Genomic DNA, 22,354 nt, shown 5'->3' on the forward strand with positions numbered 1-22,354 from the left:
AGCCTGCGCGTCCGGAGCCTGTGCTCCTCAACGGGAGAGGCCACAACAGTGAGAGGCCCGCATACCGCAAAAACAAACAAACAAACAAACAAAAATATATAAAATCAAAGGCAATGTACGATAAAGGGAAACTGAGTCATGTGCAGCTGCGGAGAGGAAAGGGTCATTTTCACTGGTTTGAGTTTAAAAAAAGAAGAGGAAGAAGAAGAAGCAACAGCCCTCCCAGAGGAGATGGGCCTTTAACTGTCTCTTTTACTTGTCGTATCACAGAATAATTTGATAGTAGGAAAGAAGTCAGGGACCTTCTCCCCTAAGGAAGTGTATGGACTCACATGTAATTTGTATTTACAATCTCAGGGAGTCTGTGGACTTGCTGGAGTCCATCCATAGTTCATGATCCCTAACTTAAGACTCTGAAGAATTAGTGGCACCTAGAAAGAAGGTAGGAGAGGGCAGCAGAGATAGTCAGAGATAGAGTAGACACAAGGTGAGAAGGCCATTCAGTCCAGGCTCCTATCCCAGAAGCATCGCATTTGCCTTTTGTGATTCTGCTGCTTTAGCTCCAGATCTGGGCTCTGGTGAGTCCATTGTGCATCAGTTGTTCTGGGGACACTGTATGCAAACTGTGAGAAGTATCACTAAGGAAGGCTCCTTTGTTCTTTTCCAGCTCCTCACAGCCAGTGACCTTGCAGCCAGCGACCTCAAAGGATTTCAGCCACAGGTAAGTTCCACTGATCCTTTTATGAATTGTGAGCAAACAAAGTTGGCACCAGGGCACAAACCCCCCACCTTGGATTTCCAGCTTCTCTGACTTAAGGAACCAACCTTGACAATGACTTGGTAGTTTGTCCTCTCCCTCTGGCTCCTCCCATCTCATCATGAGCAAAACCACCTCTTTCTGCGTCTTTAATATTTTATAGTACGCAAGAATGTAGACCAAGCTGCTTGGAAAGCGTGTGGTGGGTGATTCAGCTCAGGAAAGCGTTAAACCAAGGAGGTAGAGGGTGAGGTTCTCTCCTGCATTTCTCCTCATTGGGACAGGATACTCACATTTGTGGAATCTTTGTGAGCAAATGCCTTGTAGCCATGGTCTGGCAGCCAGGTTAATCTCAGACTTCTGCAGAGGCAGATGGCTGAGTTTTGCTGATCTTGGTTAGGAAACGAGCCATTATTATCTCTGGCCAGAATGCTTTTGTGGAGGTCACTATGAACAAACCACAAGAAAGGGCTCTCTGGGGACCTCCCTGGCAGTGGTGAAGATGGAAAATCACCTTCCCTGTCTTTGGAAGGGAGCTTACTGTCTCCACACAAATGCATAACCACCAACACACACACACACAACAAATGCACGACAGACACACAAAGTCCTTGTGTTCCCCATGGATCCTAGTGTAGAGAGAGTGTGTATGCAAAGACAGGTAAATCCAAGAGCAAGAGCTGAGATGCTCCATCCTTTTCCTCTGTCCCCCTTTCAATAGGAAACTTCCTGTCACTCCCCAACTCAGTGCCGTCCAAGGCCCCACCTGCTGCACCTCTGCAGAGACTCCCAAGGAAGGGCAGAGCAGGTAATTTCTAATAACAATAATTCCATATACTTGGGGATATTTTCTTCTTTAAATATGTTTTACATCCAAGAACTCACTGTACCCTCACTACACTACACTACACCCTCACTACACTTCTCCCATGTGTGGTGCTGAGACCCCAAGTCCTGAGGAGAAGAGGCCCCAGACCACTCAGAGAACTAAGAACCAGAATGGGAGTGGAGCAAGAGGCTTGAGGGAGAGAATGAACAAAATAAAGGGCCTCGTTGGTGGGAGTCAAAGATAAATCCATGTACGGTTTGGGGTGTTTTGATCACAGCTTGTTGATCCTTCTGTCAGGATGCAATGAGGTTTTAAAAATAGATAGTAAGGGAGCCTTTTGACAATACTGAAAAATGACAATTTATTCAAGTACTTATTCATATAATTCACACAAACTTTCAGGTGAGCTCAGGGAATATAAAACAAAAACAAAAGAAAATCAGCATTTACCCATATCCCACCCACCTCCACACCTACTCTCACAACGCAGTGGGATAAATATTTATCTCAGCTAAATATTTATTTTTATCTGGAAATTTATAAAAATAAAGGGAAAAAAGGCTCTGTGTGATGTTGTTTTGTGGCTTGAAAAGGTTACATAGTGGAGACAGATTTTATGGAAGGTGTGTGTGTGTGTGGTTTTGACATTGTTTCTGACTTGATCATATTCTCTCCATGTTTGTTGAGCCACATTTCTAAAGATATTAGATTTAAAATGAACTATTAAGTTAGGTATATTGGGGGTCTGTCCACAACATTTGAGGCCATGATCCTAGAAAGGCAACTTCCCTGCCCTCCCCACAGATAACCCCGCAGGTGGTTGGTACAGATGGCTCACTCCCCTGCTTCCGTCTGACCTTTCCACATTATTCCATTTGTGTGTCATCCCCCCAAGGCTGGAATATACATGCATATTTTTCACTCCTCAGGATGCGTGTTCCCGAGGCCAGGAAGCCCTGGAACCTTGTGGCTAGAGTGTAGTACCCAGATCAAAAAGTCAGTTCTGCAGTGTTGTTCCTGAATCAAAAAGGCCCGGATGTGTCAACACCTAGTCAACACCACCCTCTCGGGTGCTTTTCCAAAGAGAAACAGAGCACTGCCCACATGCTTGGGGCTGCCTCCTTCTGGCCCCACTGTACCACATCGTTGGCTTCTGTTGTCATTTTCCCTTCTCTCTTTGGGTTTCAGGGGAAAAGTGAGCCCCAGGCATCCTGATGTCCACAATCATTCATGGTCGTGTTCCCTTCCAGGCACTGTCACTGACTTTCAGGAGGGAACTTGCTGAGGGCCCCTCCCTGGGCTCACTGTCGGTGGGCCTGTCAGCTTTCACACAGTCCACATTCACCCCTTGCATAGAAAAGTTTTTGTCTTTTTTTTTTTCCCTTGAAGCCCATCCTGCTGCAGCCCCTTAAGGAAAATAGTCATGATTTCCTCCTAACCTTTGCTGCCCCTCCACTTTGAAAGTGTGGAGAGAGGTGATTGTATGAGGCTGGCCTCTCCTTGTCTCTCTTCTCCTTTCTGCATCCAGATAGAGAAGAGGAGGGTAAGGAAGTGACTATCAGCCTTCCTCTCTGTGATTATTGGTTTGTAAAGACACCATGTTCATTCCTGGAAATAAACACATTACTTTGAAGGTAGAGCCCAATGCTGAGACTCTACGGCCCGTACATTAGCGGTGGGAGTTCTCCCAGGCCAGCGAGCTTGGCCTCTGAGCCACACGGGGAGGACAGGCTGACCGGAGGCTACTAGTCTCAGCAGGTTTAAAAAGCACAAATGGAAATGCTCCTGAAATTCACACCTAAGTCACCCACACTCTTCTCTTCCATTTGGTTCCCCCGCAAACACATCATTCATTTTCCAACGCCTTGTTCTTCCTGTCTTTAAAGGAATGAACACACTTGAGTCCCCACTTTTCTTGTCTTCGGATGATGAGAAATGAGGACCCTCATCTCCCTTTGCCAGACCAGCTCTCTCCATCCCCAAAAGGAATAAAAAGAGGCATCTCATTCCCTTAGTAGAAGCCCCACAATCGTATGATTTCTTCTTCATTTTATTTTTACTCTTTTTTTTTTCCCCTCAGTTTAAGAGCTATAAGTGTTCACTAGAGATTCTGGAATGTGTGAAGGTGGTCAAAATGTACAAACTTCTAGTTATAAAATAAATAAGTCCTGGGGGTGTAATGAGAGAGAAAGAGCATCAGAAAAAAGCCTTGAAGGGTTTGTAACAGTAAACCCATGTGACAACATGGTTGGACCTTGAGGGCATTATGCTAAGTGAAATAAGTCAGACAGAGAAAGACAAATACCAAATACCTCATGACAACACTTATAGTGGAATCTTAAAAACAGAAACAGAAACAAAAAACTGAACTCATAGATATGGAGAAAAGATTGCTGGTTGCCAGAGGTGGGGGTTCTGGGGGAGTGAAATGGGTGAAAGTAGTCAAAAGGAGCAAACTTCCAGTTATAAAATAAATAAGTCCTGGGGGTGTAATGTACAGCATGGTGACTATAGTTAATAGTACTGTACTGTATATTTGAAAGTTATTGAAAGAGTAGGTCTTGAAAGTTCTCATCACAAGAAAAATACTTGTAATTCTGTGTGGTGATGGATGTTAACTGTAAAAATTAACTAAAAAGAAGAAATTTGGAAAATATAAAAAAAATAAGAGGGCTTCCCTGGTGGCGCAGTGGTTGAGAGTCCGCCTGCCGATGCAGGGGACATGGGTTCGTGCCCCGGTCCGGGAAGATCCCACATGCCGCAGAGCGGCTAGGCCCGTGAGCCATGGCCGCTGAGCCTGCGCATCCGGAGCCTGTGCTCCGCAACGGGAGAGGCCACAACAGTGAGAGGCCCGCGTACTGCAAAAAAAAAAATTAAAAAAAAATAATAAAAGAAAAATAAGAAAAAAAATCTCTTTGTACCCCAGAAATAGTTATAAAGACATTCTGGGGTATAGTCTTACAATAGTTATTGTACATAGACATACACATCTATGGGATTTTTAAAAAAATTGATAATCATATTTTATATGCTTTTTTTAACCTTCTTTTTTGTTTGTTTGCATGCTTTTCATGTCACTGGAAAATCTTCTAGCAACTGGCTATTTTTGTCCACTTGCTAGTACCATCATTTATTTACCACGCCCTCTTGCTAGACATTCCATTCCTTTTGCAGGCTGAGCTCTCCAGGAGGAATCCAAGGCAAGTGCTAGATTCTCTGCTCTCATCTAAGATACAAATAGCATCCATGGCTTCTTGGCATTTAGTTCTTCTTTATCTCTCAGTTCCTACAGCCATGTGAAGGTTGCTTAAATTTTGTAGTAAAGTGTCCATGTGTGCCCGTGGGCATTTAAGCATCTGCTTACAAGGGCCCAGGTTGGGGATGCTGGGAAGAAATAACCGTAGGGCGGAGCCCAATCTCAGATGCAAGTTTCACCTGTCCAGCTGCAGTGCTAGGAAAGCAACCCTGAGAAGACCCATCCCCCACAGAGGAGAGCACCCACAAAACGACTTGGTCCTCACCTGCTTCATAAATGCCTCACTGTCTCAGAGGAGAGAGGATACTTCTTTCAGGAAAAATTGAGTTTTACTTCAAGTATGCCTCATGACAGGATTTTGGGAGGCAAGTGTAATAGCTGTTCTATAAAGGGTCGCCATTTTAAAGGAATTTCTAAAATGTCCGTTGCTATTATGGCCAAGGGGACATTTGCAGTGAAGGGTAAGAAGAGTCACTCAGAACACAGAAAAACATTTTTCAGTGCAGAGAAAACAGGGCTTTTAGTCACTGAGCTGCCATTTCATTCAAAGGTGCCCATGGAGACCTTTATGTGGGGGTCCCTGCTGCACAGACTCTTCCCCAGAATTTTGACAATTCTGGAATGTTCTGCCACTACTATTAGCTTTGTGAACCTGGGGAAGTTGCCTAGTGGCTTTAATCCTCATTTTCCTTATCAAGCAAAAAAGCTGTGCAGCTTATCCCACAGATTGTTGTGAGGCTCAAATTGTTGTGAGACAATATTGTGAAAGCAACCTAGCATGATGCCTGCCACACACAGTGAATTCAACTTTTTCTTTTGATAGAAAAGTACAGGGCAAATTATTTAAGAATTGAGAAGAAGGAGAAATTATATCTGTACAGAGCAAGCAGGGAAGTCTTATAGGGAGAGTTGTCATTCATTGTACGTGCACCAGGATAGGTGGGAAGGAAGTGAGGCGGTGAACTTACTCCAGGGCAGGGGAAGCCTGGATGAAGACCAAACCAAGTGTGGAGATGCTTGGGTATGGTCTGGAGATTTGGAATGCTTTAATTACTCTGGTTCAGCGGGAGTATGTTGAAGATATAGCTGCAAGTTAGGTTGGGACCAAATTGCAGGAGGTCTCCAAAGTCCAGAAAAATAGTTGAGCTTTTTTTTTTTAATGAACTATTATTGAAGTTTTCAAACTTATACAAAAGTAGACATGATAGTTTAATAAACCTCCATATATTATCCAACTTTTATTATTATTCAACTTTAATATATTGTTAGAAAATCCTTGATTTGGAGCATTTGCTGTTTTCTGTGGTGTAAATATCCCCATGGTGAACAACTTTAAGCTGCCAATGGTTTAACAACCTGTTTGCAAAGTCTTTGACAGTCAGCTTTCCAGAGTTGGTGTGATCGGTTCCCCGCATAACACTGGGTCAGCTTCAGTAATCATTACCATTTGCCAATCTTACTTCATCTATACTCCCAGATACATATATTTTTTTTAATTTTAAATTTGGGGAGACTATTTTTTTAAAATCCCAGTCATCATGTTATTTCACTCATAAATAATTCAGTAAGCTTTTCTAACAAATAAGGGCTTAAAAAATACAATCACAATGCCATTATCACACCTATAAAAATAACAATAATTCCATAATATTTTCTAATGCCCAGTCCATGTTCAGATTTCTCTGATTATCTTAACATGGCATTTTACAGTTGATATGTTTGAATAAGTATCCAGATTTTAGATTGTGACATCCATCTGAGGACAGTGTAGCCACTGAAAGTTTGAGGATGGGCAAGAGTCGCAACTGTGATGCAAGAAGGTTATGCCATAGTTAGTAGGTGTGATGAAAAGAAGAGGGGATCCAGTAATAAGCCTGTGCCATTGGTCCATGTGAGACGTAGTAGGGAATGAAAATGGGCTGGGGTCAATGTGGACATGTTCCTGAGGGGATGAATGCCAGATAGAGTACAGGGGCAGAATCAGTGGACCTGGTATCTGCTAGGCTGATTGGAGAAATAAGGGGACCATAAACATAAAGGAAGTACAGGTTGAGAAGGTACTGTGTTCATTCCAGGATTAAGTGTGATTATCGCCCAGTGTTCAAAGGAGGGGGACTTTGTCATCCCTGAAAGAACGCTTACTCCATTTTCCTCAGGCCCCACAATCAGTTCTACTCATAGACCATCAGGGGATTAAACCATCTGCAAAATATCCTGGGCTCCACGAGTCCTAACCCAGAAATTTTTAATGCAGGCATGAAATCCCTGAGTTCCCAGGTTGCTTGTTCTTGCAGGGTTGACAGTGTCCTTTAGAACAGAATCCCCATTTTCTGACTCTGCTCCCATGCACACCCGCTGCCTACAGGCTCAGAGTCAACAGTCGTAAAGATGGAAAAGGAAGCTCGGGATTTTCCAGAGCACCCAGCCCCTGTTGGACTCAGCAGGAGTTGGTGTTACTACATGTCCACACGGCCTTTGATTGAGTGTACATATGCCAAAGACTTACTAAAAGTGAACTGAATGCCGGAAAGTGTTCTTTGAACTTTACATTTATTCATCATTTAATCCTTACAAACCTCTGTGAAATCAGTAATAATATTATTTTCATTTTAAAAGTAATCACAGAGAAGTTAAGGTCACAAAGCCCATAAGTGGCAGAATTAGGATTTGAACCCAGGCAGTCTGGCTCCAACACCTGTGTTCTTTACCTCTTATGCTATGACACCTTGAGTTAGAGCTTATCACCATTGTTAAGATAATTCAAACCCAAACTGACCACTGATAAGACCAGGACAAGCAGCCTCAGCTTCACTTTTGTGTATTATATTGAGTTTTCTTGATCTCAGCCTGTTCAAGGAAAAGCAATTCATCTATCTCAGAGTAAGAGAGGGAATTTTTGTGGAGCATTTTGAATCCTTCCATCTTGGCAAAGCATTTCTGTTGTTCTCATCCCCTTCCTTCCCCAGTTCCCAAATGGAGAGTTGTGGTAGTTGGTGTCCCTTCTACAGAGGAAACACAGTTGAGGCAGAGGTAGCTGGTATAGTCTCCCATCTAAGACACACAACAATGAGAAAACAGGTTGGCTTCTTTTGAACTCACCATATAGTATCTACTTTGCCATTTTGGGAAGAACCACCCTAAAGCAAAACAATGTATAAGGAAGTCCCACTATCATTGCTTACTTAACTCCTTTCATTTCAGAATTGAAAGAACAAGACAGAACACCTAGAGTAGTGGTTCTCAACCTTGCCTGCAGATGGGATTATCGAGGGAGCTTATGAAAACTACAGGAGCCCAGGCCCAACCCCATTGAATTAGTCTGGGTGGAGTCCAGAAGCTCCAGGTGTTTTCAGAAGCTCCCCAGAATCTAAATCAGCCTCCTCATTTTCTAGATAAAGACTGAGGCACAGAGGTAGTCTTGAAGAGGGGAGAATATAAAAGACCCCACATTCAAATGGCTTCTACCCTGTGTCGGGAATGTGCCATGCGCTTCACTTGCCCCTGGTGACTAAACCCACAGCAACCTTCTATCAGACAGCTTACTCTTCCCCTTTCACTGAGGAAGAAAACGGGATCCAGGCAGAGGATGTATGGCTAAGCAGGGATTCTATAAAGCCTACACCTGTGCCCACCACCTGCTATTTCCACTCAACAGTTGAGATTTGTCCAGTATTTTAACCTAGCTAGTGATGGTGTTGGGTTTATGACCTCCTCTGCTTGCTACCTAGACATTCTGGACTGTAAGACATATACAGAAAGGCCCAGCTTTCCAACACTGCCCCAAGAGAGAATGTGTGTGGTTGGCTGGTGCACCGCATCTCCTGACTTCAGGAGATCCCACGCGTCCTCCTTGCTCAGGGTCCTGCTTAGTAAACTCACACCTTTTTCTCAAGGCCTTTCTTCAGGCTTGCCCTCTGCCTCTTGCCATGCATCTTTGCTCTCTGATTCAGTATGATTCGGAGCATGGACTGCAGACTAATGCTGGCCTGTCAAGTGTGTGTTACTGGTCCACAATGAGATGCATCTAAAAGCAGAGTGTTTAGAAACTTTTATGGCAACTTGATGTTTCCATGATATCCGAGCATGTGATCATTTTCCTACTAATTTATCTTTATAGTATTTTACCAAAGTAACTATACAGAAATACGGGTTGGGAAAAAGAAAAACATGTCGTCATTCCCCAAAAGTTGCAGATACGGTTTCCTGGTTTTATCAAAAGGGTAGGATCTCGACTCTTGGTTTTTTTGCCCTCTTCTATGAGCTCACGTGACTATATTTGTATTGTGAATAATGTTCCCCCTCAAAAAAATGGCTCCACTCATAAAGGTGTTTTTCTGGCTACTTGTGGGATACCTACATAAAACATGGATCTTTCCCCATAGTTCCTAAGGCAACCTACTTTATTTTGCTTACTTAACATGGACATCTGTGACAATAGTAGAGTACTTTAAAGAAAAACATTTGTTCACATGCATACATATACTTCGCACTAAAACCCAAACTGACATTATTACTTTTCTTACATGAAATCAGCCTCTTCGTACTACAGGTATATCATTTTTGCACTGCCTGACTTGACAGTGTTTATAGCAGATTTTTTTTTTTTAAACCAGTATTGGCATTTAGTCCTGAAGAGAGAATTTCTCTAGGTGTTTCCAGACTGTCTGGCATTTCAGTGGAATATTCTGAAGTCTTAGTAAGTTCTAAATCTCTTTAGACTTTAATGAATATTTTGTTTCTCCCAAGATGTTCTGACCACCTGAGGGCCGCGTGCAGGTGAGTCCAAATTAAAACAGACCTAATGTGCAGAAATTCTCATGCAGGAAAATTTCTGGTTGGCAGGTGGGTGTTGGGAAAAGAAGGGCTTCCTCATATGCAGAAAGATTTTTCTTCTTTATCAAAGGAATCAATGTAAGTTATCCCTGCCAGCATGTTCAAATATGATTTAGCCTCAAAATCTGATTTAAACTCAATTTTTCAGAACAGAAGTATAAACAAAGTGAGGCCAACCAGTGATGATTAACTTTGAATGTCATTCTCTTCTCTTTCAAAGACAGTTTTCATCTGAAACAAAAACAAACCAAAATGCTTAGCAGCAAGGGTGTAGAGTTAGATGATCTCTGTGATCCCTTGAGACTCAAAACGTTTAATTACACTTTGACTTCGTCCACTGACTTCATATTTCTAGTTTTCTATTCTTGTTTTTCTCTTCCGTCCTTCTGATAAAGTGGCTTCAATTTGAGCTTCTTAAAAATCATCCTGTAATTCTGCTCACTTGAGGCTTGGGGTCATTGATGTTTTGTGATATATCTCAAGTACCTGTGTTTATCAGTGGATTGAGTTACAGATTTCCCTGTCTAAATTTTAATGTGATACATCACTTTGTTCTATACATTTTTAGGGCTAGGAATGACTCACATGCAGAAAATACAAATTCACAGACCACCTTTAGGACTTGAAAGGAGGTATTTTCTTCAAAATCCCTTTAGCAGGATAGTTCTAAACCTGGCCTAATGAGGAGAAAGGCCCATCTCTCCAACAAATAAGCACACTCACTTTTTATTTTTAAGTTCTTTCCAACCCTACTGTCTGCTTCACATTTCACTGGCCTCCTACCTATCTACCCAACCCCTTTCTGTCCATCTTGTACCAGACCAAAGGGGTCGATGGAGAGGCATCAGGAGACCCCCGCAAGAGAGGGGCCCCTCGTAGTGGAACAGCTTGCAGACCTCAAGCGGCATCCTCCAGCCATCTGTCTACTTGTGTTTGAAGCCTGCATCAAGTCTGCAGAGAGCCTCCACCACAGCATTCTGATATGTCCCTAATAATGACCATCCCCTCCCCCTTCTCCAGTTCTGCACATGATCTTCCTTCTGCATCACTCGCTTCTTAAAAATGTGTATCACAGCCTCTGACAGAACCATGTTGCCAACACGTGTCCCAAGCCAATGATTCATGAGACAGAAAAACTTTACGTGATGTTGTTGTAATCTTTATTACTATAAATAGTAAAAATTGATGCTTATTTAGGAATACAACATGAATCTCTCTCACCCTTCTGTATCCAGTAACTAGCACAGAGAACATTTCCCATTACTTTATCATTTAGTAGTTGAAATCACAGGTCTGCCCTGTATTAGCTGTGTGGCCCCCATTTATTATTTAATGTGTATGTGGCTCAGATACTGTTTTAGAGAAAGAAGGATACCTGTTCCATGGGATTTTAAGGAGGACTGAATAGATAGGCCCAAAAAACAGTATCTGGTATCTGCTAAGCACTCCATACAGCACACACTCCATATGTGCTGTAGTTCTTATTATTCTTGTAAGTTACATACTGAAATTGAACCTGGACCACTGAAGCAGACTTCAGAACACAAATTGCAGCTTCCCAAGACAATATAACTAGAATTTGGGATTAACAATGAAGAAGAAAACATAAAAAACAAACAAAAAATCTAGATCTTGCCTGATGTTTTCACTAGTTTGTTTATGACACTTGCCAATCAAAGTGAGCAATGGTAGACAGCCCGGCCCTGTGAGAATGACCCTACAAGAGGAAGGAGGAAGACAGGATGAATGGGATGGATAAGGGACAGATAGGAACTGTTTGGCGGGGACATGAGAACACCCAGAAAGAAGTGCCTTCGTTGCTTGCTTCTTTCCCTTACCACCTGTGGCACTTTCCCATGGAGGAGGACTAGCTAGAAAGTGTTCAAAATCAGTGGTCCCCAACCTTTTTGGCACCAGGGACCGGTTTCGTGGAGGACAATTTTTCCACGGACCGGAGAGGGCAGGATGGTTTTGGTATGGTTGAAGCACATTACATTTATTGTGCACTTTATTTCTATTATTAGTACATTGTAATATATAATGAAATAATTATGCAACTCACCATAATGCAGAATCAGTGGGAGCCCTGAGCTTGTTTTTCACTTGGCACTAACTGATAAGGTTTTGATATGAGTCTGCAAGCAATTGATTTATTATGGTCTCTGTGCAGTCAAAGCTCTCTGCTAATGATAATCTGTATTTGCAGCCACTCCCCAGCGCTAGCTGGCATCACTGCCTCATCTCCACCTCAGATAGTCAGGCGTTAGATTCTCATAGGGTGTGCACAACCTAGATCCCTCGCACGTGCGGTTCACAGTAGGGTTCACGCTTCTGTAAGAATCTAATGCAGCCGCTGATCTGACAGGAGGCGGAGCTCAGGCAGTAGTGTGAGCAATGGGGAGTAAATAAAGATGAAGCTTCGCTCACTTGCCCGCTGCTCACCTCCTGCTCTGCGGCCTGGTTCCTAACAGGCCACCGGTACCAGGGTTGGGGACCTCTGTTCAAAATGGCTTTAAACAAATGCATCAAGAGCTTTTTCAACCACCAGAGCATTGCCTCATCTGAACCAACTCCCTTGGGTCTAGTGATCCTCGGCATAATTCTGGACCTCTACTTCAGCTCCAACCCTGTAAAAGAATCACAGGCACAATGATTTATTGCCCAGAAAAATCAGTGAGGAATTGTACCAAAGTGCATTTGGATGGGTGCTGTTCAGGGAGACTGTGTTAGGGCTTGGGGACTTTGGGGGGGATTGTATATGATGACTTTCATATCCATAAATTCAGTTGTTTCTATATTAAAGATGAGATAAGAGTTGATTCAAGGAGCATATGGGTTCTGGAGTCCGTGGGCTGTCAGATGGAGGTGGCATCTGCAGAAGGGAGCCGTCCTGGCTGCAGGACTCTTGTCTCCAGTAAGCAGTCCATCGTCAACATGCTGACGGCAAGTAGCTTGCTGATGGGAATGAGAGGTCTGTGCCCAGATGTGAGCCTCGTTTGTACTGTGAGAAAACACAGCTGGCTAAATTTGGCTTTCTTACTCTTCATCTGGTTAGGAACAGAAATGCCAAAGTGGAGAATGGGGGGATGAGATGAGCATTGTGTAAAAACATAAAGAATCTGTGTACAAAAAGTAGATGCTCAATGAATATTTGTAGAACCCATTCTAGGGATGCATGCATATCAGAAGTAAAAATAGATCCCCCAAACAAAAATGCATGTATCCAAATTCTGATATTTCTTTAATGCCTCTGGCCTTGTGGTTATGATAAAGATAGTTTCTATTACTTGTCTTATTTTTGGAGCTAATGAATTTTGTGAGCTTTTTTTAGGACAACCAAATCTTTGGAGCTTTGTGTGTCTTTCACCATTATTTAATGGTATAGCAGGAGCATTCAAGTACCTCTGGAACTGGGACTAGAAATACACAGCTTTGAATTAAATCAGTTTGACTCACCCACCTCCGACCTATTGCATTATTGACATCTTGTGAAAGGTGACCAAGGCATGGGGTCATGAGAGAAGTGGGAAGAGTGCTGAAAAAAGAACTGTCTGTGAAATCTCAGCCTGCAGGCTTCTGGAGAGACAGCACGTTTCATTCTTGATAAACTCCAGCAGAAAAGAGCAATCAGCTAAACGAGAGCTGGACAAATTAAATGGCTGAGTATTATTTCAAAGGGGAGCTCGGGCAGCATCAGAAATTCCCCATCAGCTGTAATAACGCCAATTACTTTGCTAACTGCAGATTCCATCATGATGTGTTTCGTGCAATCAGGCATAGGACTCTTACAGGGGCCTGATGGGTTTTGTTTACTCTGAATGTGCATTTGTAGAGAATCTTTTGCGCCCAAAGGCTTAGAGCTCTGAGCATCTTCTTCTCGGTCCAGACTCATCCACAGCTGAGGGAGATTATCTCTGAGATGGAGACGGGAGCAGGCTGGGCAGGCTGGACCCAGTGCCCCTCTCACTGGAGAATGCCTGGGATTTAAATACAAAGAGAACAGCTGGGTGTGGTAGTTCTTAGTGAATGTGGCAATCTCTAGAAAACCTCTCTGTCGGTTACCCAACTAGTAGATAAATACATATTTCTGATTATGAGCGAAGCTTCTTGGCACATCGGAGCGTTGGACAGATCACCTTAAACAGTAATAGCAAACAGAAGCTCTGGGAGGAAAGACGGCGCCAAGAGTTCATTAAGCCTTAAATACTGACAAATGGGGGTGCAGGGCTTTCATTGTCTCCCTTTGAGAATCATTTGGCTGGATGTCAAACAGCTCATTTCAAATATGGGAAGACATTGTAAGAGAGGAAGATATCCCTCCTCCTCCCAACGTTTTAGCAGGGGAAATAAAATTTGGAGAGTCTACAGGAACATTCATTTTCTGTTTACATTTGGCTCCGTAGAAATTAATGGGTTTGTGGCTCCAGCTGCTTTGAGTAGTGAGTTGTGATTCTCCATTTACACACCCAATTGAGGAAGGCGCTAATCATGGGCGTTTACCGAGCGCTTCGGCCTGATTGACAGCTGGAGTGGAAGCTGTATCTGTGGCTGCTGGGGTGCAGAAGAAGAGCTAAAGGCTGATTTGATTCCACTTGTGCCGAGCTGTCATCTGAGGCCAGAGCCTGGAGGAGAATGGGAAGCTATTCTCTTCCCTCTGCTTTGTGACAAGCAACCCGTGTGTCATTTTATTTTTTTAACCTGCCTCTTCCTCCTTCACGCCTATGATAAAGGCCCCTTTGCCTAGGGAAGAAAGGATTCTCCTGAATTCAAAGGCAGCTGCCAGTGCCTCCGAGTAAGTGACTCATCTGCTCTCCAAGCCCTCCCTCTCCCGGCTGCTGCCCAGGGCTCCCAGCCCACAAGACCAGCATCGGGGCAGGTCCTACTGTAGATAGGAAGACAGCCGTAAGACCAGGTGGGAACAGAGGAAAGGTCCATAGGATACCAGTTAGTGTGGCAGGGCTCATGCCTCCAAGATCATTCATTCCAGGAGTGTGTGTATGCACGCACACACACATGAGCATGTACGTGTGTTTGTTTCCCCTAAAAGAGGTACTTCAACTAGTGTATTTGGTTTGACACCAGCCTTTCTGCAGGTGGCAGCTGTTCAGATAACGTTCTTGGCTCTCTGATAAGAGGCAGAACTTGTCTCCTGCAAATCCCCGACGACAGAAACAGCCCTTCGAAATCACGAGATAACGTATGAAGCATTAAATGGAGGTGAGGGCATCACATCATGCCACGTGTACTCAGCATCAGCAACTCCACAACCAATGGCAAAGAGAGCTGCCATGTCCGGCCTCCTCATCAGCAGGACTTGGAAAGTATTCAGGGATCTCCTTGTTTGTGGGGCAAGTCATTTGTTCACATGTGAACTCAGAGGACAGTTCTGGCTTGGTGACACAGCCTCCACTGTGAGCAGTGTGTTCCAAGATGCATTCATCAAAATCAGTCTCAGTGGGGTGTGGTCCTGTGTCTGAGCCTTTGAGACAGGGCCAGCCTCAGATGCACTAACATAGCTCAGCTGTGAAAATAAACTCTCTTGCAGCAAATACTCTTTTCCCATCTTCCTCTATAATATCCTTTTTAAAAAACATATGCCATAAGCAATCCAACGTTTTGAGAAACTGGGCCCTTGTACCAATCTTAGTGATTCCACTTTCCTTAAATATATGTCAGTCTACATCCACTCGTTAGGACATCCGCCGACATATTAATACATCTCTACTAGGTGCAGGACACCTACCAAAAGGCCAGAGAAACCTTTTAAAAAGACATTTCATTCCTTGCACTTGTGGAATGAATAGGGTCATGCTCTAAGCCCGTATACAGGATATGAAACAATAAAATCAGCTTATATTTATGTAGCAGTTTTATATACCTTCTTATACCTGGTGAGCACCAGAAACATGTGAAATAGGTAACTCCATTTTACAGAAGAAAAAGTAGAGACTGAGGCAGATTAAATGATTTGCTCAAAGTCCTCAGCTGTTTAGTGATAGAGTGATAAAAGGGATTCACCAAGACTCTAAAACCCCATTCCCCCTTTGTTCTTTGCCGTCTTGCCCACAGATGTACGACAACAGGGTAGCTGGTATTGTGTACTGGTGACATTTCTGTATATTTCTGCTTTACCTATAGAAGAGATTTAGAATTTCTGCTAAACTAAATGTTTCCCAAAGGAAAGCTAGAACTAATGCGAGTTAGTTGAGGGAGACAGATTTCCAGTTTATTTAGAAAGACTTTCCCAGCAACAGAAGGCACTTACCCCCATGTGCCTAGTTAGCACCCAATCTCTGGATACTTATGAGCAGAAGGAAAGGCAGCGCAGCAGAGGGGTTTCGTCAGGTGCAGGTGCAGGTACAAGACCTGAGACTGAACATTTGCTACCTTTGTGACTTTGTTCAGGTTAGATAGCCTCTCTGAGTCTTGGTTTTCTCATGCATACAATGGGGAGAGCAATACTCACCTCACCTGGTGTAAGATTGATTAAGTACGTATGTAAGGGACTGAACACTTTGCCTGGAACAAAGCACTTTCTCAATAAATGTTTGGCATTTCTCTAAGCCATTGCATCCCATGTGTCTCCTCTTTCCCGGCCGCCCTGTCCAAGCAAACGCTCTCTGTACCAGGTGAGGAAAGTCGGCCCAGCAGTCCTTCCAATGGCAGCACTGGGGCCCAGATGCTGTGGTCCCCACTCATAGGTCTGGGTCCAGCATCTTATTAAACTCATTTTAGATTTAGAAACCAGAAGAAGGTCATTGGAACTGGAATCCCCAGCAACTCTGAGTAATTCACAAGTATGTCGTTTGGGAAATAGTTTTTATCTTTGCCAAAAGATGATACATGGAAAATGTGTCACTGAAGACACTCTTGTTCAAGTAAAACTTCTTTCAGTCCATTATGCTAGACCCTGCTGGCATCTTGAAGAGGCCTTTCCAAAAATAAATGCCCTGGGTAATCCGAGTCTCTGAGTATGTCATGAGCTCAGTGCCTAGGTGTGTGTCTCAACTTCTTTATGGCCTCAGATGACAGATGAGCGCAAGTGGGGTCAAATCAGCCTTAGCTCTTTGTCTGCATCCCCAGCTGTCTCAGATACAGGTTCCACTCCGGCTGTCGGTCAGGCCATGTGTCTCAGTTTCTTTATGTACAAATGGAGGGCTGTGCTTGAATGATGCCTAAAAAGTCTTCCAGCTCTAGTATTTTATCCTTTTCCATTCCATCCCATTCCTGCAGACATCAGACTTCTAGAGGCTGTAAAGGATATAAATGAAGGTTTTTAAAGAACAGGCATAGCTCTTCCATAGCTCACTGCTAAGGCCACTGACTACTTAAATCTTTATTTACTCTGTCCAAGATGTTCCTCAACCTACTTGGATCAAAGCCTTCCCATTTCATTTTTTGACACTTGCATATTTTTCCTAGTTGGATACTATACTTTCATATTCATATGGAGAAGTAGTTTTAATTTAAAATAAAAAGAGTGCTTGGAATCTGTAGCCCTTGGTTCTACCCAGATGCCTTCTGCAGGAAGCACCCGGTCACCTTTCAGGTATATCTAATTCCTCTTAAAAACTTTAGCACCCATCAGACATATGGAGAAAACCCCATCTTTGGGAGTTTCATTAGCTTGGTAACCACTTCACCTTTTGAAAGATTACTGGACTGTACATTTTATTATTGTTAATAATTAAAAGGAAGCCAACTATCCTATTTGATGCCACACATAAATGACAGCTTTCTAAAGCCCCCCCAAAAGCTTCCAATTGAGCTCCTCCAAAGTGACCTTCTAATTCCTGGTGAAGGATCTTCTCATGCTGAACTTAGCAGAGGCCCTGGCTTGCTTGCAGTGGGCCATCAGGAATACTTGCTGAATGAATGAATGAATTGGTGAATGAGTGAGTAGTATTACTATCTGGTATTTGGGAAGAACTTGGAGCTTGGGGTCACATGGAATTGGGTCTGAATTTTGATCTTCCTTTTAGTAGGTGCATGATCTTGAGAAAATTCCTTAACTTTTTTCCTTTGTCAAGTGGGGGCATGAACTCCCTTTAAGTGTTACTAGAAGGATTAGAAACGATCGATGTAAGTGCCTGATACATGGGAGGTGCCTGTTTAAAGAAGGCTTTTTTAACTCTCCTGCCTCATGCAGTGCTGGTGCCCAGTGGGCCTTTAGGAAGTGTTTGATGACTGAAGAGAGCCTAGCACCATTCATCAGAGGCCACAAGTCATCCACACACAGAAATGACACCTCCTTCATCTACTGAGCTGCTGTTCTCAGCTGGGGAAGTCCCCAGTCCCCTGGTTGGCGCATAGGTCCAGCCAACCAGCTGTGTACAGCTCTCTCTAGCTATTCTGAGCATGAACAAAATTACCTGGGGATTCTCTTCTTGACAGGACTAGAGACTTCTGCTCTTAGGGAAGAAAAAGCAGTTCTGATAATGAGATGACAGAGCAGAGCAGAGGGCTTTTCCCTGTTCTCAACTAGGGCTCAGGTGGTGGAGAAGCAGGCCGGAATGTGCCAAGGCCCAAGACCAAGGACTGTGGCAGGTCTTCAGGATGCGAGAGGAGCAAGGACCAGCTAGGATCAGTTATTCTAGGGTGAGCATCCAGACTGGGTAAAATTCTTGGGCCACTGACCACAGAAGGCACAGGCAGAAAATACAATGAGCCAGTGGCCAACTATGTCCATGATACCCACGGCTTATCCAAGCAGGGGCAGGACAGGAAGATGTCAAAGGTCTTAGCAGATGTGATCAAACAAAGGTCACATGAAGGAGAGGCAGCAGGACATCTGATCACAGATACCAGGAAGCCAGGCCCCCAAATGCAAGGGCTCAGTTGTAGGAAGGTAGGGTACTGAGGTGCGAGACAGTAGAGCCAAACGAGAACCCATTTGGACCAACAAACAAATCATTTTCTGGGCTCCACAGGAACTTACACATTAGAGGAGCATTCAGGCTCCATGCCTGATGAAAGGCAACCCAAACCCCTTCCTTTGTGGAGTCGTTCAGAGTGCTGGTCCTACTCTGTGCCAGGGAAGATGATCCATTTCTACACCAAGCTCCCAGTGAGGCAAGTTATGTAGGCTGAGCCTGCAGCCACGCTCTTCAGGTGGTGAGAAGTAGAGCTAAGGAAACTCAAACCAAGGGTTTCATCCCCTTGTGAGCCAGTTAGCTCTGCCTGTGTGAAGATGAAGTCTTAGCAGCTCATGAGATGTCACAAATAGTTCACTTTTAGAGCACACTCAGGGGTTGTGTTGAGGTCAGTGCTTGGAGGAGCCCTTTTACAGGATCCCAAGAAATGGAATTTTGAAGCTGATACTGTTCTCTCTATTCTTTAGCAAGATTTATCTTCCGTGAAACCTTATGAATTGCATTGGCTCCAAAAGGAATAGGCTTCCCATTGGTGCAAAATATGTTATATAGCAGATAAAGGAGCTTTGTGCTTTTATTAAAATGGTGACAATCAGCCTGTTCATTTCCTCAGACTTACCTTGTCTACTCAAGGCCTAATGCCCCTCTATTATGTTTATCCCTTGTGGGGACTTACATGAGCAGTGACTGTCATTGACATGGCCACTGAAGATTAATAACATCGATGCCACTGAGAGCTTACCCAGGGGTTTAGAGCATAGCAACTGAAGGATAGTAAATTGGAGGTAGAAGAAAAAGGCCCCAAAAAAGAGGGTCTCGAAATAGTTGACAACCAATCCTTCCTGGGAGTCAAGTCAGCTGACTGCTTTAGTTTCAAGACCTCCTTGAAGATGTAGAGATGGCCTCATCTCTGCCCCCAGTGGTACCCACTCATTCTCTTCCAAAGGTGTAAGTAACACCCCTGATCACTCACCAGCAAGTGGAAGTTTCTCTCTCACATACTTTTTTTCTGTTCCTGCTTTATTGAGATATAATTGACATTTAGCACTGTGTAAATTTAAGGTATACAGCATAATGATCTGACTTACATACATCATGAAATGATGACCACAATAAGTTTAGTGAACATCCATCATCTCATAATAGAAACAAAATTAAAGAAATAGAAAAAAATATTTTTTCTTGTGATGAGAACTCTTAGGATTTACTCTGTTAACAACTTTTAGATGTAACATAGAGCAGTGTTCATTATCTTTATCATGTGGTACATTACATCCCTAGTACTATTTATCTTATAACTGGAAGTTTGTACCTTTTGACCACCTTCACCCAATTCCCCATCCCACCCCCCACCTTTGATAACCACAAATCTGATCTCTTTTTCTATATGTTTGTTTGTTTGCTTGTTTGTTTTTGAAGTATTAATATAATTGACCTACAATACTATGTTAGTTCCTGTTACACAATGTAGTAATTTAATCTCTCATACTTTTTTTTTTTTTTGTGGTATGCGGGCCTCCCTCTGTTGCGGCCTCTCCCGTTGCGGAGCACGCCGCTCCGCGGCATGTGGGATCCTCCCAGACCGGGGCGCGAACCCGGTTCCCGTGCATTGGCAGGCGGACGCGCAACCACTGCGCCACCAGGGAAGCCCTCTCATACTTTTTTATTCTAGAAGAATAACAGCAAACTGATTTCATTTGCCTTTGCTTGAAAGTTGAATATCTTCCCTAATCAACTTTTTTCTCCTGCTTATTGTAAAGCCACACCCCTCCCACCTTTTTTCCCTTCAGCATTTCAAACCAGAGGTAAACAATTTTGCTGATGCTTTTAGGATTTCTCTGATTCTTTGATTAATTTCCAGGGACAACAATAGGCCTCTGTGGCTTTAAGAATGTTCTGTTTTCTTGCCAAACTAGGAAGGGAAGAATCAAAAGAGGAAGTTAACTTTGTACTAAGATGTTCATTCTTCCTCTAAAAGTTTAAGAGCTATCATCAGAGCCTTATTTATTGTCCCTACTCAAGCCCGTCCTAAGAACCAATAAACAGTTAAAAACAACGTGATCAGTTAGCTTAGACTATTTTGATTCCCTATGGGGCTCAGTTTTGCCCCAGCCAGATGGTGAGTGTACACCAGAGTCATAAGAAATACCATTTCTAGATGTTCAAGTCACCATCCACCAAGCATCGCTAAGGGGGTGGCAACAGTGTCTCCAGACATGAATATACTGACTCTCCACTTAAAAGAGCTAAAATGAGAGTCTCACTTGTTACATTCTGCTCTGAGGGTCTTAGCAGATAGCTAAATTAAGCTGTTGCGATAGGGCCTTTTGATAGGCGATTAACCCAGGATAGATTTCATATCCTTATGCCTGTATATACATAGAAGGGACAGATAAAAGTCAGGGTAAATTTAGATGTTGATAATTCATTGCCATCTATGTGGAGAAGCCCTATTCTACAGCTTGGACAAATAACTGACCATTGGAAATTCTTATGAAACTCTAATTTCTCTGAAAATATTTTCCCTTTTCATTGGATAGTTTAATTTTCCCCAACATTTATTAGAGGATTTGTTTTTTGTGTTCTTATTCCAGTAGTGGTAAATCGTTATGTATAAAAAGCAGGATGAGAACACCTGTGTAAAACTTAGAGGGGCTATTAGTTCTATATGTTACTAGGTCTTCTGCTTTCTGGGCTTTTCTCCATCTAAGAGGTCATTCTGTTTCTCTCTACCTGGCGAGGAAACTTTATCAAGATGGGGAAGCCACTTCCATAGGAATATTGTTAAAGGGCAAACGTGGAACATTCTGACAAGTTTGTGTAGGTCCTGTTAAAATTATATATTATCAAGTTATTATTAGAACAAATATGCCCATTTTTCTTTAATTCTTTGATTTAGGGGATCCCCCAAAGTACCCTAAGCCTGCAGCTGGCAGAAGAAATGGGAAGGGATGACCTATAGACTATAACTTACCCACCTCACCTTACATTTGTTAGTGCTTTGTTGCTTAAAAAGTAATTTCCAAATGACTGTTGTGTTTAATTTTCACATCAAACCTGTGGCCTAGTCAGGGCAATTACTTTTATCCAAATTGTAACTCTAAGGAACTGAGAATCAAGAGATTTGAATGATTTGCCTGAGCTCCCAGCGTTAGTAAGTGGCCACATTGGCTTGGAATGTACATGGGTCTTCTGATTCCAAGTCTAGGATTCTTGGCAAATGCAAAATGCTAAAACGTTTGACAAGAAGAAGCACATCAATACAAATGAAATAAAACAAAAGCACTGTAAACACTCATATATTTGATCATCTATGTTTAATCTATATTTTATCACACATATTGTGAGCAAATTTAATTAAGTGCCTGCTGTTTGTAAGGCATTCAAGGAAACTGGTTTGAGAAATAGACCCTCAGTTGAATGGAGTCTTGATTTATTATTTTTCTTTCCTTAGACTTAGTTCTCAGGTAGAAACGTTCAATTCCATTGTATTTTCTTTACAGATGTGAACAGAATCTTACATTATGGGGAATACCCAGGGGCCTGCCAGGTCACAAGGTGTACAGAAGCAGAGCAGAACGAGTTATCTTGAAGATGGAGCAGTCTTGATGGAGAAGGGAGAATGAGCTGAGAGAATTTATAGCAAATATGTATTATCTAGTCTGGGCCAGAAACCATGGCACACTTTTTATATTCCAGTATAATCCTGGGTCTCCTGGAGGAGAGATAGACATTAATACTGGGACCAGAGACAGACACTAAACAAGTAAGCACACATATAGTTTTAATTGCACTACTTCTTGCCA

The 22,354-nt window shown here is 42.9% G+C and overlaps 1 protein-coding gene across 11 annotated transcripts in view; it reads left to right on the plus strand.

Moving 5' to 3' along the window:
* Positions 1-22,354, plus strand: part of SETBP1 (SET binding protein 1) — a 381,792-nt gene that overhangs the window by 192,607 nt on the left and 166,831 nt on the right. For 9 of the 11 annotated variants that reach the window (XR_003677371.2, XR_003677370.2, XM_028480793.2 and 6 more), the window contains 2 exons: positions 668-721; positions 1,479-1,565. Coding sequence is in view for 9 of the 11 variants with exons in the window: in XM_028480793.2 (XP_028336594.1) it covers positions 668-721; positions 1,479-1,565 (141 nt within the window). In the remaining 2 variants the exon portion in view is untranslated. The remainder of the gene's footprint in view (positions 1-667; positions 722-1,478; positions 1,566-22,354) is intronic. The other 2 variants (XM_024132262.3, XM_055080747.1) reach the window with 1 other exon arrangement.

The sequence above is a fragment of the Physeter macrocephalus genome, chromosome 19 (assembly GCF_002837175.3).
Source record: "Physeter macrocephalus isolate SW-GA chromosome 19, ASM283717v5, whole genome shotgun sequence".
In the NCBI taxonomy this organism is placed as follows: domain Eukaryota; kingdom Metazoa; phylum Chordata; class Mammalia; order Artiodactyla; family Physeteridae; genus Physeter; species Physeter macrocephalus.